The sequence below is a fragment of the Leuresthes tenuis genome, unplaced genomic scaffold (assembly GCF_036924035.1).
Source record: "Leuresthes tenuis unplaced genomic scaffold, fLeuTen1.0.hap1 SCAF_20, whole genome shotgun sequence".
Taxonomy (NCBI): Eukaryota; Metazoa; Chordata; class Actinopteri; order Atheriniformes; family Atherinopsidae; genus Leuresthes; species Leuresthes tenuis.
The window spans coordinates 21,557,284-21,573,322 of record NW_027325374.1 but is presented as its reverse complement, the minus strand read 5'-3'; the positions used below and the strand labels follow the sequence as shown (position 1 = coordinate 21,573,322).

General features: G+C 40.4%; 2 protein-coding genes across 2 annotated transcripts in view; one reads left to right on the top strand and one right to left on the bottom strand.

The window, feature by feature from the left end:
• mettl9 (methyltransferase 9, His-X-His N1-histidine) overlaps positions 1–16,039 on the top strand; it is a 96,294-nt gene that overhangs the window by 35,763 nt on the left and 44,492 nt on the right. The gene's annotated exons all lie outside the window — the stretch shown is intronic.
• LOC140278669 (caskin-2-like) overlaps positions 1–16,039 on the bottom strand; it is a 65,741-nt gene that overhangs the window by 17,941 nt on the left and 31,761 nt on the right. The window contains exons 3-7 of the mRNA XM_072373729.1: positions 13,739–13,790; positions 9,783–9,880; positions 4,233–4,378; positions 3,656–3,751; positions 2,647–2,780 (exon numbers count right to left, since the gene is read on the bottom strand). Coding sequence (XP_072229830.1) covers positions 2,647–2,780; positions 3,656–3,751; positions 4,233–4,378; positions 9,783–9,880; positions 13,739–13,790 — 526 coding nt within the window. The remainder of the gene's footprint in view (positions 1–2,646; positions 2,781–3,655; positions 3,752–4,232; positions 4,379–9,782; positions 9,881–13,738; positions 13,791–16,039) is intronic.

The window sequence follows — 16,039 nt, the reverse complement described above, 5'->3', positions numbered from 1 at the left end:
CAAGTTTTTCTTGGCATGAAATTCAGAATGAAGGCATGTATGTGATTATTTAAGTGATGATTTGTGAAGCGTATAAATGTAAGGGGGAAAAACTCTGGAGAGCACGCAGGTGAGCTGGGCAGACTTGAGACATTTTTAGCCATCCTGCACCACACGAAAGTAAAAAGAACCTCAAATGTTCCAACTGCTTCTGCCTTTTCTCAGCAGCAGCAGTTTTAATCGTGTTGGTATGAAATCTTGAGACGGCTCAGTGTCTTAGAACTGTCATAGAGCTTAGACATTAACTTCAATCCTGTCCTGAAAATCAGCAGTTGCTATGCTCTCAAACAGCCTTTACAAACTGCACTGTTCTGGGAAAACCTGCATCCCGGGATTCACATGGATCTTACTTTGACACTTGCCACCTGCATAAACATTTAGGGAGGGCTCAAAGAATGTGATAAAGTGTCAGAGCTGTTAACCCGGCCTCCAAACTGCTCAGATACCAAACTGATGAGATCTGATGGCAACTGTGGGAAGTAAGCCCACAAAGATTCCACCTTAAAACTCCCATTGCTAACATCCTGGCACCAGACACTCCAAGACCCCCTCAGATCTTTGTCCACACCCTGACCTGTCAGAGCTCTTTCGTTCACATGAGGGGGACCTATCTAATGTTAGAGGTGTGATTTTAAGCATTTGGCTGATTGGTACATACAGCATATATGGTGTCTAGAATGTGCTGGAGCAAAGCTTCTCAACATTATGTCTCCTGCTGTCATCTCCTGGCTGTATGTGTATAAATGTTTGAATCTGGAGCTCTAACCGGACCTGCAAAGCTTCTAAAGTTAAGTAGGTGCTATAAGGACTTCTGCAGTGTTTGTAAGGCGGTCTGAAGAAACTGATAAGTAAATCGCAGATGTACTCTGCTGAGTAACCTCAGAGTAAAACTGAATGCTAATGCATATTTTTTGTGTGTGTGTGTCTGTTAGGACTCCAGCTTCACTCCTGCACATCTTAACTTCTCAACTTTCCAGCTCAACAGAGAGAAAGTAGAGGAAAGAGATAGTGTTGCAAAACCATTTGATAAATAAGGAAAGAGGGGAATTATCAGAATGTCTGAGAGGCAGGGTGGGGTTATTTGGCAAAGTACATACATATTTACGCAGACATTTCTGGGTGGGCTGGAGGGTGGAGGAGGGAGGCTTAAACACAGTGTAGAGGAGCAGTAGCAGCAGTGCTAAGAGTAAAACCCCTTCCACACATGCACTGATTTAAATCAATCTAGTGGCAACTGACCACGTCATTGTCATTTATGACTCTTTTGTAATCTGCCAGTAACAATCTTTTTTACTGCATCAATATCATTTTCCTTCAGGGATTATTAAAGTATTATTGAACTGAATTTTGACACATTCTGAAAACAGATATCTGGGCACACTTCAGATTTTGTGAACATGCAGATGTGCAAGTTGGTCTTTCAGGATTTAATCCCACAAACACAAGCAATGTCCCATTCCACACTCACACCGCCTCACCCCAGAAATATACACACACAGACTCACAAGGTACAAATAGAACCACCTCTGCTACACTATATGAAGCACTGACAGAACTAAAGACAATGGTGCTAACATTTGGGATGTCATGATTACAGATTTTCTTGATACGATTGTTGTCACAGAAATAATCACGATATTACGATTATCACGATTATTTTTGCATTAATTAATTTCCCACTACCATGAATAAGTAAAATCACATGAACACTCCTTATAGGTCTTATTTTAATTAACTTCCCTCTTTGGATGCTCTCATAACAATATAATACAGCAGCTATGTAAAGTTATACAAACTTGCATACTTAGACATACTTATACAGGCCATTGCACAGTGACAATGAAAAAGTTTGACAACTTACCATGACACATGTTCGGCTTTATGTACCGTTACGTGAATGCAGCTTAACTTGTCCCGTTGCACTGTATGCCAAATCAGTGTTGCCCACCATTAATGGCAAATGACATGTAAGTATTTTCCCGCAGATGATGAAACATATTTGACATATTGCCTGATTTCAAGGCAACTTTTTTGTGGCATGTCTTACACTTAGGCAGGCCGTCTTCCACAATTACACCCTTGTCATTTTTTTGGTAGCCAAAAAAATCCCACACAGCTGACTTCAAACATTTATTCAGAGGGAATAGCTCTTCCTCTTCCATGTTTTACCTCCTGTGGGACTGGGACGCCTCCATCTACAACTGCATGGACCGAAAACAAAGCAACACAAGCGGTTGTTGTGTAACTTTGTTTTCTGGAAATTGACAGCATTTAGGAAACGTTACGATTAACTAATCGTAAAGTTTAATATTGCAATTAATCATGAAAACGAGTAATCGTGACATCCCTAGCTAACATCAGAGATACTGTTAGTAGCAGCTGCAATATCATGTTCAGAGTAAAAACAAAACAAGAACTGCAACTGAAGTTGCTTATTTTCATTCTTACAGTAGTCTGACAGTAACGTTTATAGAAGTAGGTGTAGTAGCAAGGGAGAAGTAGTAGCTTTCGGTGTAGATAAGGAAATACAAGCTGAAGAAGTGCTTTAAGTACACAGCAACTTGTGGGAAAAAAAGAATAAAAGCAGAAATGAGACATGCTGTTTACTTGATGACGTCTTTGTGTCCATTCCTGGCTGCCAGGTGAAGCGGGGTGGTGGAGGGAGAGTTCAGGCTGTCGTTCCCCACCTCTCCTTCTAACAGCGATGTCACCATGTTACTGCTCAGCAGCAACTGAGCCACCTTAAGAAAAATAAGTTTGAAGATGAAGTGTTTGCTGGCAGAATAAAGACCATGCTCCTTGAAGTTTTCTGGTAAAAATATACTGTATATCTTAACTTACGTAAAGAGTTCAACTAGTGCACAGAGGCTTATCCACTGCCCAGCAGCTGCCTAAAGATACCACAGCCTCCACTCACACACAAGGTCAGTGAGTGGCAGCATACAGCTCTCTCTATTCTTTCACAGCTAAACTGCAAACTCAGACCAGATAAGAAAACATTTAACAAGCATGGCAAGTGTGCCAGTATAATTCCGAATTACAGTGCCAGCAATGCATCTCGCAGCCCAGTTCATCCGTTGATGTGGCAGGGAAACAGTAAAATACACTGAAAAGTGCAATCTCTTCAATGCTGCAGTGTCTGTTTTCCTTTCACTCAAACAGGCTTAGCTTAGCTGGGTCACTTCGTCTGAGCCACAGCTCATGTTTGACACAGTCCACCCTCGTTCAAAAAAACCGGGCAAGAGAGTTTTCACATGCAAATAATTGGATTATTTAACTGACCACATGAATGAAGCTAATCTCTTCATTTGGGGGTTTGGGCTCTCACTGAAAAACCATAAAATGTGCTCCTCAGAGGACATTGTAGCAACAAAAGTCTTTTATTACCAAGTGAACTGAAATGTTAGCCAACTATAATAAGACTGGTGAACTTTTCATCAAGTGCCCTCATCAGTTTTCATTTGTCAAAAGCTTTTGGTTCATGACCTACAAGACTAATAGCATACCCATCAGCCTTAGCGAGGTCGGGGATTCTAAATAAACAACCATTTATATTGAAAGAAAAAAAAAGTTTAGCATTCCCAGACATTAAAACTAAAAACAAACATTCCCATACCTTCTGTCTCCCAAACTCACAGGCCAAATCTAGTGGAGTCTTCTTAGCCTTGTTCCTGAGGCAGGGATTAGACTGATGCTGCAGCAACATCTCAGACTGAGAGCGAAAGGAAGAGAGAAACATTCTGTAAGTAATACCCCCTCGTGTATTTTGCACATGCACTCACATGCCAGTCACCCCATACCTGAGTTTTGATGTTTTGTCTTTGAACAGAGAGGACGAACATACGATAGCAACTGTTTAGGATTGTCACTATTGTACTTGATGGCGTTCTGCTCAAGAGGTCAGACCTCAGAGAGGGTTGTATTACAGGTTGAGATGTGTGTGTGTTTATGATATGCGTTTGTCTTTTAGAACATTCCAGCAGCCAAACAAATGACTGTGGAGGAAAGGAATGTGTGTGGTGACTGCTCTTCCGTAAGGTTTGGTGTCACTGCATTAATAGTATCACTGGTATTGTTGTTGGACAACACCAGCTGAGACACAAAAGGGTTAGATTTCAGTGACATGGGAGGACTGGTAATGCCTCGAAACTTGGCCTTTGGCGACTCGCTGGTGTCTGTGCGCATGCACTCACCACCTCGTAGTGTCCATACTGCGCAGAGAGATGTAAGGGTATCTGCCCATCGTGGGAAGGAGAGTTGACTGAAGCGCCGGCTCTCAGCAACAATAAGACAGCGTCAGCTTTACCCTGCCAAGCTGCATAGTGGAGCGGTCGCATGCCTGGAGACAGCAGCAAGAAAAAAACCGATCACTATTGGTTTTTCATTTGTGCTGGGAGACAGGAGGTGTGTACCATAAAGTACGAATAAGCGATCAGCATTAAAAAGAAAGTACACTTCAAGGTTTTATGTGTCAGGACATCATCATCATTTTGTTTTTTAAAAAACCTATCATTTACTGAGGTTTTTACTGTTCAGTCCTGCCCATAGTTGACAAATGACTACAGAGTGTTGTCCAGGTGACTCCAAATGCCCATTACAATCTATTATTCATAAAAAAAACTATTCTAAAAAGACTGGGATGCTGTGTAAAAACAGAATCCAATGATTTGTAAACGTTATGCTGAAGGTAATACATTTTGCCATTTCATAATAAAACATCAGCTCATATTGAAATTGATGCCAGCAAGACACCTCAAAAAAGTCCTGTTTACCTGTGTCGCACCTGCTCTGCTTTTAACAACAGTCTGTAAACGTCTGAGAACTGGAGAGACCTTAGGAAAAGGAATGTCCCTTTCTTGTCTGAAATATGACTCCAGCTCTGGCTTGGGTCTTCTTTGTTGTATTGTGTGCTTCACAATACAGCAAAAGTTTTTTAGCTGGAGAAAGGTCTGGACAGGAAGGTCAGGCCAGCACCTGGATTCTTCTGTTGTTATAGCTGCAGTACATGGTTTAGCATCGTCTTGCTGAAATATGCAAGGCCTTCCCTGAAAAAGACATTGTCTGGATAGGGGCATTTGTTTCTCTCTGCACTGATATTGCCTTTCCAGATGTGCAAGTTGCCAGTTCCATAGGCACTTATGCACCCCCATCCCATCAGAAATGCAGACTTTTGAACTGAGTGCTGATAACAAGCCTCATTAAACAGGGGAACATGGTGTTCATGAATTAAAAAATAAAAATACATTTAAATTCTTCTGAATACAAAATTGTTTTCCCCTTTGCTTCAGTCCAGTTACATTAACTTAGTTTCCGAATCACGTTCACATTAAGCTTCTTCTGTGCATGAGCTATAACCTGCATTTCTGGATAGCTCAGAAAACTCGACTCATAGACAATCATTTCTTGAAGTGTTCCTGAGCCCATGCATTGATTTCCATGACAGAAATATTCCTGTTTTTAATGGTCACAGAAATCCAATACTGATTTTCGTCTGTCCCTTGCACACGCAGATGTCTTAAGATTCTCAGATTCTTACGTATTATAGGTGATGGAAGATTCAAAGTCTTAGCAATTCTATGTTGGGGAACATTACTCTGAAATTGCCCCACAATATGTAGACAGATCTTTTTGCTGGGCCTCTACCCATCTTTACTTCTGAGGGACTCTTCCTCTCAGGTACTCTTTTTGTACCCAATCATAAAACTGACCAGTTAGACTAATCAGTAGCAGCACATTCATCCTGCTGTTTCTTTTGAGTACCACTTCCTTTCACAACCTTTTGTCCCAAACCTTTTGACATGTGTTGCTCCCATCAAATCCAAAATGAGCTAACATTTTTCATGAAACAGTAAAATGTCTCACGCTCAATATTTGATGTTTTCTATGTTCTATTGTGAATTAAATATCAGTTCAAATGGTTTCATTCTGTTTTGATTTACATTTTACACAGTGTCCAAATTCTGGAATTGGGAGTTGTATAGTGTGACTGCTGGGATTTTTAGAAAATGGATGGATGGATGGATGGATGGATGGTAGTTGTATAGAGTACATTATAGAAAGTAACACACAAGAATTCCTCAGGGGCCAGAACACTTTACATCTAGTATGAAAGATATGAAGTTCTTCTACAGGGACCCTTTTTTAGGATCTAGCAGAGGAACACATCTAAGATGAGCAGTTCTGTTTTCACTATGTTACCATTGACACAGTTTGGGGAAATATTTCCTCAGAAAAGCCACATGATGACGACAGCCTACTGGATGATGTCTTGCTGGTGTGATCTATTATTCTCTCTCTTAAACTGTGGTCCTTAAAACAAAAATCAGTTGAAAAACACTTAACACCCCAACTCCCAGTAGAGCTACATGATAACTCTGTGGGTTCATCACAAGCAACTAATCTCCCTGTATCCACAGAACATCTTCAATGCATTCAGACCTGTATGAACAGCTGTGCACTTGTGATGATGGTTATGGTTGCCAGGTTTGAATGGAGCTGAGAGGTTTTATACAACAATTTAACATTCTAAGCATAGCAAAATATGCTATTGTAGAGTAGTCATATCATATATTAGAAGACACGCTGTCATTGCAACTTTTGTAGTTTTCTTGGGATTTGTTGTCAGTAAGAAACAAATGTTTCTGAAACAAATAACACCTTCGTAATATTGCCAAAATTTAGGAACATCCTGTCTCAGAGTGATGCAGAGAAACTAGTTCATGCATTTGTTACTTCAAGACTGGACTACTGTAATTCTTTATTATTGGGCTGTCCCACATATTCTCTGAAAAGCCTCCAGCTGATCCAAAATGCTGCAGCCAGAGTTCTGATGAGAACTAACAGGAGAGATCATGTTTCTCCAGTTTTAGCTTCTCTTCATTGGCTCCCTGTTAAATTCAGAATAGAATTTAAGATTCTCCTCCTCACATATAAAGCTCTTAACGACCGAGCTCCATCATATCTTAAAGATCTCATTGTAAGATATTTTCCTAACAGAGCACTTCGCTCCCAAACTGCAGGTTTACTTGTTGTTCCCAGAGTTTCTAAAAGTAGAATGGGAGGCAGAGCCTTCAGTTATCAGGCCCCTCTCTTGTGGAATAAGCTGCCAGTAAATGTCCGGGAAGCAGACACCCTTTCCACTTTTAAGATTAGGCTTAAAACTTTCCTTTTTTTTTTTTTACAAAGCTTATAGTTAGGGATGGCTCAGGTAATCCTGAAACATCCCATAGTTAAGCTGCTATAGGCTTAGACTGCTGGGGGACCTCATTTGTCACACCTTTCCTCACTTTGCTCTCTTTTCCCCCTGTTTAATTTCTCAAATGATTTTATATACATGTGACATTATTGTGGTTATTAACTTGTGTTTCCCTGTTCCAACAGATTGCACCGAAACTTGTCTTCAGTCCAATCTCCAGTTCTGAGCGTGCCTGAGGCGACTGTGGAAAGGAACGACTCCCTTTTAACAGGAAGAAACCTCTGGCAGAACCAGACTCAGGAAGGGTAGCCATCCGCCTCGACCAGCTGAAAAGACAGAAAAGAGGGAAAAGAGGGGGAAAAAAGGAAACCTCCTTTGAATGGTGTTATGGTGTTTTTTCACCCTCTTTTCTGTCTTCTCAAACCTCCGCTAGTTGAGGCGGATGGCCACCCTTCCTGAGTCTGGTTCTGCCAGAGGTTTCTTCCTGTTAAAAGGGAGTCGTTCTTTCCACAGTCGCCTCAGGCTCAGGACGGGAGATTGGACTGAAGACAAGTTTCTGTGCAATCTATTGGTTTCCTTAGGTAGGAACTTGTTTTTGAACTGGCTCTATATGAATGAATTGATTATCTTTAAATTAATTAAATGGATTTCATTGGATTATGATTACAATGAATTGAATTTCAATTGGCTTGAATTGGACTATATTATTTAAGTGCCTTGAGATGACATTTGTTGTAATTTGGCGCTATATAAATAAAACTAAATTGAATTGAATTAAATTTTATTGAAATGTCATTTGTTCTTGCACTAGCTTAAAATGAGTTCCTCTAAGCAGTGAGGTGGCAAGCAATTTGCTCCTGAAAAGACTTTTTCTGTCTTTGCAGCTTGTTCCTCAATTATTCGATACATTTTGACTTTCCCTGAAGAACTAGCATCTTTTACTTACAAAGTTGATGTTATATTTATTGATGTAGTTATAAATTGTTAAAAAATGAGTGTCGGAACCTTTCATTTCAAGGTAAGCGATTTTCGTCTGTTTATACTTAAACAGTCTTAATGTACGAGGACATACAACTAAACAGCTATTTCCCAGCAATGAAATGCTTCAGAAAATCATTTGCAACTTGACATCTTCTGTGTTTTTGGGGAGTGTAGTGAGTATGTTTTCTTATTAACATATTTTCCTTTATTAAAATACATCCACTTATGCATTTCGGGCGCACAACAAATTCCAAACAAGTAGGGATGGTGGAGGTTTAGGGGCTAGTTATGAAGTACCATCGTTACTTGGTACAAAAGCAATATCTACGAAAGGCTTCAAGGAGCAAAGATGGGCAAGAATCTCCAGTTTGTCAATATATGTGTGAGCAAAAATCAATGAAATCCTCAAAAACAATGTACCACAAAGGAAGATTGGAAGAGATTTGCATATCTTCCCTCTAAAGTGACCTCACATATACCTATGTGATATAACCACATAGGTAAGGGATTAGTGCGGGAAACACTTTGTCAAGCACTAGAATACAGATTTACATTCAAAATTGCCACTTCAAACTTTACTGTGCAAAAAAATGGAAACATGGATTATGGACAGACCAACATCCTTTCTGGAAGAAATCGACGCAGTGTGACCAAAGACAAAATGAACCATTCAGTCTGGTAATCATCAACTAGTCCAAAAGTCAGACTGTGTGATGGTGTAGCATTGTATCAGTGCCCTTGGCAAAGCTCATTTGTACCTCTGTGAAGGCACAAATGACTGCAGAAAAGTTCACTGAGGATTAAGAGCGACACGGGCTGTCTTCAGCACTACAGCTTTGCTGAAGACAGTTTTGCAGTAATGTTATTTTGTCACATTCTTTGCAGTAAGAATGTGACAAAATAACACTTGAGTCTCTTTAAGAGTCTCTTCTACAATGCAATTGCAACACAATTGCTCGGAAATGCAAAAGTGGATGTATATTAAATCAAATTAAGTTGACTGACAAAATGTAAACCATCTTGGGTTCAAACTGCCTGCAATAAAACAAAGTAAAGTAAAAGTAAACGTAATAACTGCATTTTGTTTTGTTTTTTCTCAGTGCGTTTTACAAACTATTCCAACTCATTCTGATTGGAGGTTGTACATAAATAAGACTGAATTCCATAAACTGGCAAGCAGGCAGGAAGTGTTAAAAATTCAGTCCTTCAGGAACATATACAGCTAACCTCGGAGGCATCAGATATATGCTTATGAGCACAACACGTCTCTGGTCTCAGCAGCCAAGCTGTTGCTCCAAATTCCACTGTATGTGGTCCTGTTGGAGTCTGTGGATATTTGCTGTGGCACTGCTGTCACTGCATGGCATAAAAACTTCAAAGTGAATCCCATTTTTTCATGAGTCAAACTTAATTTCAGCTAAGTGTCAGGGAGCTGTTGAGTTTCAGGCCTGATTAAACCCAGTGATGTCTTGAGCATGGACTTTTTTCCCCCAAAAATTTTTCTAAAGCCGTGAGTTTGTTTGGCGACACTGCGTCAGCTGGGGAAGCTGCTCTGCCATCATCATACCATTGATATCCTTGATATCCACCGTGGCCTGGGCCTCCAGCAGCAGAGACAGCAGCTCTGTGGTGCCCGTCAGAGCAGCGTGGTGCAGTGCCGAGAAGCTGTGGGCGAAACACAGACAGAGAGAGGGCGAGAAGGGGAGGGGGGGTCCAGGAGGAGCAGCAGGAGAAGAGATGAGAAGATGACAGAGGTTATAAATCTGAAAGACTTTTCAGCCGGTTCACACTTTTCAAAACTCACTCCAGCCTCAGACAGTAATTTATGTGTTTTATGAGTCACAACCATCAAAGCTTCAAATGAGGTCAAGCCACAAGTGTATCTGTATTTATGAATGTGCGCAGTGTGTATATTCAGTAGGTCTTCACCACTATGCTAAGATAAGAAGCAATGTGTTCATATATCCCATACCAGAACTAAAAATTGAGATTACATCCCATGTGTGTGAGTGTGACAACGCTTCAGAGATGAAAGGTGTGTTTTCGTCTATCCAGCTGCAGTGTATTCCACTGAGGGGGAAATTAAAAGCATAAATTCTATTAGCAATAAGTTTTGTACTTGCTTGAGGCAATAAAGACATAGCGAGCATTCAAGATGAGGTGACCCTTTGAGGCAACACACAACCAGAGCTGATTTATGACACGCTCTCTTCGTGTGGAGATAAAGTAACAGCAGCAGTACTGAGGTCCTCAAGTGATTTAACAGCCTCAGGCAGGCGCTTTGAGAGTCCTCAGCTTATGGGATGCTTTTTTGGACACACCTGGAAACGCAACGTGGCGTAGCTCTCTCAGTAAAAGTTTGTACAGTTCAAGTTCCTTTGACTACTGTGGTTGTGTTTATCATGTCAGCAGTACCCTTTTCCCCTCTCTGGTAGAAGTTTAGGGGCGAGCAGTTGAACAAACAGGGTGATAAGTGCAGGTCAGGAGGTCAAACTGGAAAGATGTCCCTGTTGTAGATTCCCAACACACTCAAGGAAAATAACATAATAATGATGTCTGGAAAGTCAGCTGGCCTGGAAAATATACTTTGGAATATGATTCAGGGCAGAAAAAGAAATTGGTTATAAAGCTGCAGGAAGCTCCCCAATATTCAGTACAATAATTTCAATAAACCTTTATAATGGAGATACAATGCACCAAATTTAAGCGTTAATGTTACAAGAGCCATATTATTTGTCAACAAAACATGATGTAAGGAACCAAAATGATCCTTAAAAGTTGTAAAACTAAATCTAGTGATTTTTCCCAAATCTGCCACAGAGCTTTTCAGATTCTACACTGCACAGCACCCTCTGCTCTTTGACTTTCCATGTAGAAACGTAGAAAAATCTAAGTCCCTTCAACAGAAAAATGTGGAATCCTTAAAGTAAACCAGCTGGGGAAGAAAAAGATTTTTAGGCTCGTCTATGTGATCTTTAGCAAACTACAAACAGGCTGCAATGATCTTTTTAGAGAAAATTTTTAGAGAAAAAGTGTTTGCTCTGTGGGTTTGAACAGGACTCATGCTGGCATCCAAACGCCCCACCCCCCCCCCACCTCTAACACTTGCATGTGCCAATAACTTTGGATAATAGACCCCAGAGAGATTAGATGGTACTTTTGGACATAACTCAGTGGTAACTTAAGACTATCATGAAACTTAACAGGTTTAGCTAACCCGTTCTCTGGTGAGGCAGGTTGCTAAAACAACATTAAATTCATGTTAATCTCAGTGATAAGGATGAGACATTTTCAGCCTATCCCTCAGCACCAACAAATGCGACAGCAGCCAATGTGTCCACAGTTTTGGCCATCGGGTTAAAATGCACGCTCATTTACAACCACAAAATAATGTCTGAGCTACCAGCTGGAAGAAGACTGAAGGGGCATTGGAGGTACAAAAAGGAGGGATGAAACTGGGAAAAGTGAGTGAGACAGAGAATATGAAGGCATTCTGTTGCTTATGTAATAATGTGTATCATGAATACAAAACAACAAGATATTCTTTTACCGGCCCGCAATGAGACCGTACCTCATCCACATCTGGCGTCATCTCTTTCGGCCACTTCCTACTGACCCTCTCAATGTGTCTACCTGGGATGGTGTTGACTCAGTGACAAGCAACTGTTTGTTCATCTTTCGCAATCCACTTCATCACCTCCGCGCCGATCTCGTATATCACAGGTAAACCTTCCTCTGTACCACCCCCACACACCAACTCCCTCGCTCCTCGACTTGTTTGATTTCAACACCTCCATTGAGTGTCACTTCCTACAAATGGCAATGACCCTGCATGTAGATACACGCAGCACTTCTCAGTCGACACAGCCACGCTGCACGCAGGCCAAGACAACCCATTTCAATTTGTGATGACCTATTTTAGAAGATCTTACAAAAATGCAGTAGATTTCACAGAAAAGAAAAAAAAAAGGCTTATAAACATGTGACACATAGTGTGTGACATTGAAACATGACCTGGACAGATGACTTTAAGTTTGGGGAAGAGCAAAGGAGTCTAACGGAGGAGGAAGGAGGAAGCTGCTGGCACTGTGCCTTCTTCAAAACGGATTAGAATTTTCATTTCTCCCAATATGAGCTCAATTAGCAATGAAAAGCAGTTACAAGCGGCCACTAAACAGCACAGACCAAACAGGCTGCATTTCAACCAAAAGTACCAGTACTTTAAGTAATGGTTTAGTAATGTCAAGACACTAAAAAAGGTTCCTTAAGATGTAGGTTGCTGACATTTTCACTGAGGTGCAAAGAGATAAATGAATCCACAGCATAGGGCACAAAGTGTTCTCCAGCTGCAGTCAACACCTGGAAATGTGGCACCGTCTTGCAGCGATAAGCTGTGTTTTATTTGTGCTTTCGGATGTAAAAGCTATGAAAATATGTTTTTTTCTTGTTTTTTTTTATTTCTTTGTTTAATTTCTTACATACTACAGACCCCTTACATTATAAAACATTTAACAAACTGGGGTGTATAATGACCATGAGTGAGACAGAAAATATATAATATGAGGCTTGGCAGAACAAGTAAGAAACAGTCAGTGCTGCCAAGCTCCACCCCAGAAGTATCAGGGTTCTAAAAGCATCAGCACCCAGCTCGGGCCAGGGTCAGATATTCAGATCTGTTTCTTCAAATGAAATTCAAAAGGAGATCTGGATAAGGAATTTTGAAATGGTGCTTCAGTTATGCAGATCAAAGTTTCTCTGTGGTGTAAAAACATTTTGCAATGGGTAAACAGAGGTTTCACATGTTTCCAGAATCTTGGAACCAAAACAATGTGCAATGGCTACATCTTAACTGAGCCCATGCTGGGAATGAGAGGTCAAGTTTTCCACAGGTCTTCTTGTAGGCTATCGAATGCATGATTGTGATAAAATGATGAATGCTAAAGTTTAATGAGACTAAAACTCCCACAATGCTCTATTGTTGTTCTCGGTGGCTTTTTAGATTCAAGCAGCCAAAGTTCCTGCAGTCCCCATCAACGCTGTTTGTACAGAAGAGTAACTCAGTAACGCAGAAGAAGAACTCCAGCTCAAATGAGTTTATGTTTCACCTGTGTCCAGTTAAAACATTTCAACTGCTGTTTGAAAGTACATTCACTGCATTCACTCCAGAGCCAGTTATAACGAACCCAAGTGAATATACATCACCGAATAAACACATTTTTTACCCCAATCCTAACATGTGGCAGGTACCGTGAGGTGAACAAATTAACAATCCTGTAATTTCATACTCAAAGGTTGACATAATAATTCTGAGGAATCCTATATGTCAGTACCTGTGTGTGCTTTGATTGTGAGTGAAAACGAAGAGGAGGCAGTCACACGTAGGGCTTTTTTTCCCTTCTTTTTTTCAATCTGCACGTCGATCAAGATGACTCTTTCATTGCCACGTCTTGTCTCAGCTTCATTGCTTATCTCACAAGCCAAGACACACACATACAAGCACGTCTGCACACGCACTCCTCTTACCCGTCTGAGTCTTGGTAATTGATGTTGAGTCTCTTGTTGGAGCCCAGCAACTCTGGAAAACACAGAGATGGAGAAAGGGGTGAGGTGGATGGAGAAAAAAAGACAATAAGTGTTTGGTGACTTTTTTTCTTCTTCTTCTTCTTCTTCTTCTTCACCTGAGCCCACCAGGAATCTCTTCAGCCCTGTATGTGTTTTCACAGTGTTTTTTCCTCCACTTCCACTGATCAAAACTCCTTCACCTGACAGTTCTGACAGGATGGAGAGCTTTCCTCACCTTCAGATGACTCAGCCTTCCCTCTCTCAGTGCTTCTGACAACCTCACAGCAGCCAAATGTTTCATAAACATGCGACTCTGCCTTGCAGAAATGTACGATTCCGCCTCATTTAGTCTTCTCACGGCTCTTTGCGATTCAGACTGACATCCATATACCAAAGGCATGCAGGTTTTCTTCATGCACAACAACAAAGCGACAGTCAAGTAAGACTTAAAATGTTTATTTCTACTCACCTTGAAAGCGACATGCTGCTATTTGTCCCATGTTTTCATGTATTCATTCTGATCGTCACTTGTCCTGCTCCTGAATATTCTTCCACGGCAACCCAAATTGCAACAAATGTAGCCACATTTGAAACTGTTTGATATAAGCACTGTTGTATTTTTTTTTAATCTAAAATATCAAAATCAGATCTTTCCTTGTGATAACTTCCTTTTCTACATCTGTAATATACTTTTCCAAAAAGTATCCAACCCAAATCACATCTGGCCACCTTCCCAACTCTCTGCACAAGCCTAAAGCCTAATTTTTTAAACTAAATTCAACTAAACTTCCGGGCTCAGAATATCTCTGTTTAACACATCCATCTTTTTGCCTTTGACAACGACTGGAAACACTCCTCACACAGTTAAATATCCTCTGACGTCCTACAGCAGAGATCTACTGTCAAGGCCTGATTGTCCACCGAGACCCACACAGGAACCAGACTGCCAAGCCCTCTAAATACAGCGCCATTCATCACAGTCAATTACCCCCATTGTTATCTCCCACATAGGTGTGGAATATCACAGAACTGTGTGCGTTTGGAGAAGCCAGAGAGACAGGAGGGGAAAGAAATTCACTTGTACAGTATGAACAGTAAAGAGGCCAAGGCTTCAGTTACAATAGACAGCTGTTTTCTGATTTCTCTTTTCATACCTTTAGAACAGTTGCATACCTAAAACACAATGTTACTGACATCAGCTGAAGACACCTAAATCAAAACAAAAACTTCAAAGTACATTAAAAGGCACACAGTCAATTAATATACTAACAGTGGAGTTTACCAGCTGTACTTAACCAGCAAAGCTTCAGGAACACAGAATGTGTAACAGAAAATAAAACCCTTGCTTTCATGCGTGTGCTGGAAGCTTGCAGAATGGTACAATATGGTTATATATATGGCTATAGCATAACTTGAATGCTTAACTTTTAGTCTGGTTTTAGTCAGACTAACACAATAATTCTATTTTTTCTCATGTCATGTGAACATATGGAATGATAAAAGTTAATAAAGCTAAGGCAGTCTGGGCTAAATAGTTCAAGAGGGAAACAGAGCGGTGGAATATATTTACAGCAAATGAGATTGGAAGCTGAACTGTAACTGCAACTGATGTTTATGTTTATGACTTTCATTTCTCCTCTGACAGATATGATACTTGACTCATCTGTGAACTCATCAACTGTCTGATCATATGACAATTTGAGTCACTTCATCTGTGGCGACCACAAAGATCGCAGATATCATCTTAGAAAAGCACAGCTATCATTACTAGTATTATTATTATTATTATTATTCACCAAAGAGAAGGAGAGACTGCCAAAATTGTGAGAATTTGTGAGAACTATGAGGCCAAAGCCTTAATGAACAGAAATCTAAGAATACAAATTCAAATACAAAAATACTTTATTTGGTCTTCCTTTCTGGTTTATTTATCATCATTTTTCAGCTCAGAAAAGAGACTCATTTTAAATGCAGATGCAAAACTTATGTAACTAGTCTGAAATATTTCTTATTCCTGACTATTTTAACATTTACAGTCTTTATATAGCTCATTATTCTATCATTTTCTACTTCATCCATGATGGATGTCTATAATTTCCTCTAGAACTCAATAACTCTGAGTTACTGAGTTCTAGAGGGAATTCTCCCACTGAGACCACCATTGCTATGCAGGGGATGCAGGAGGAAAGTCTGCACGAATACACAAATATGACAGTGTACAGAATTGGTAGAGTCATGCTTGAGATTTGAAGAAGTCATTCC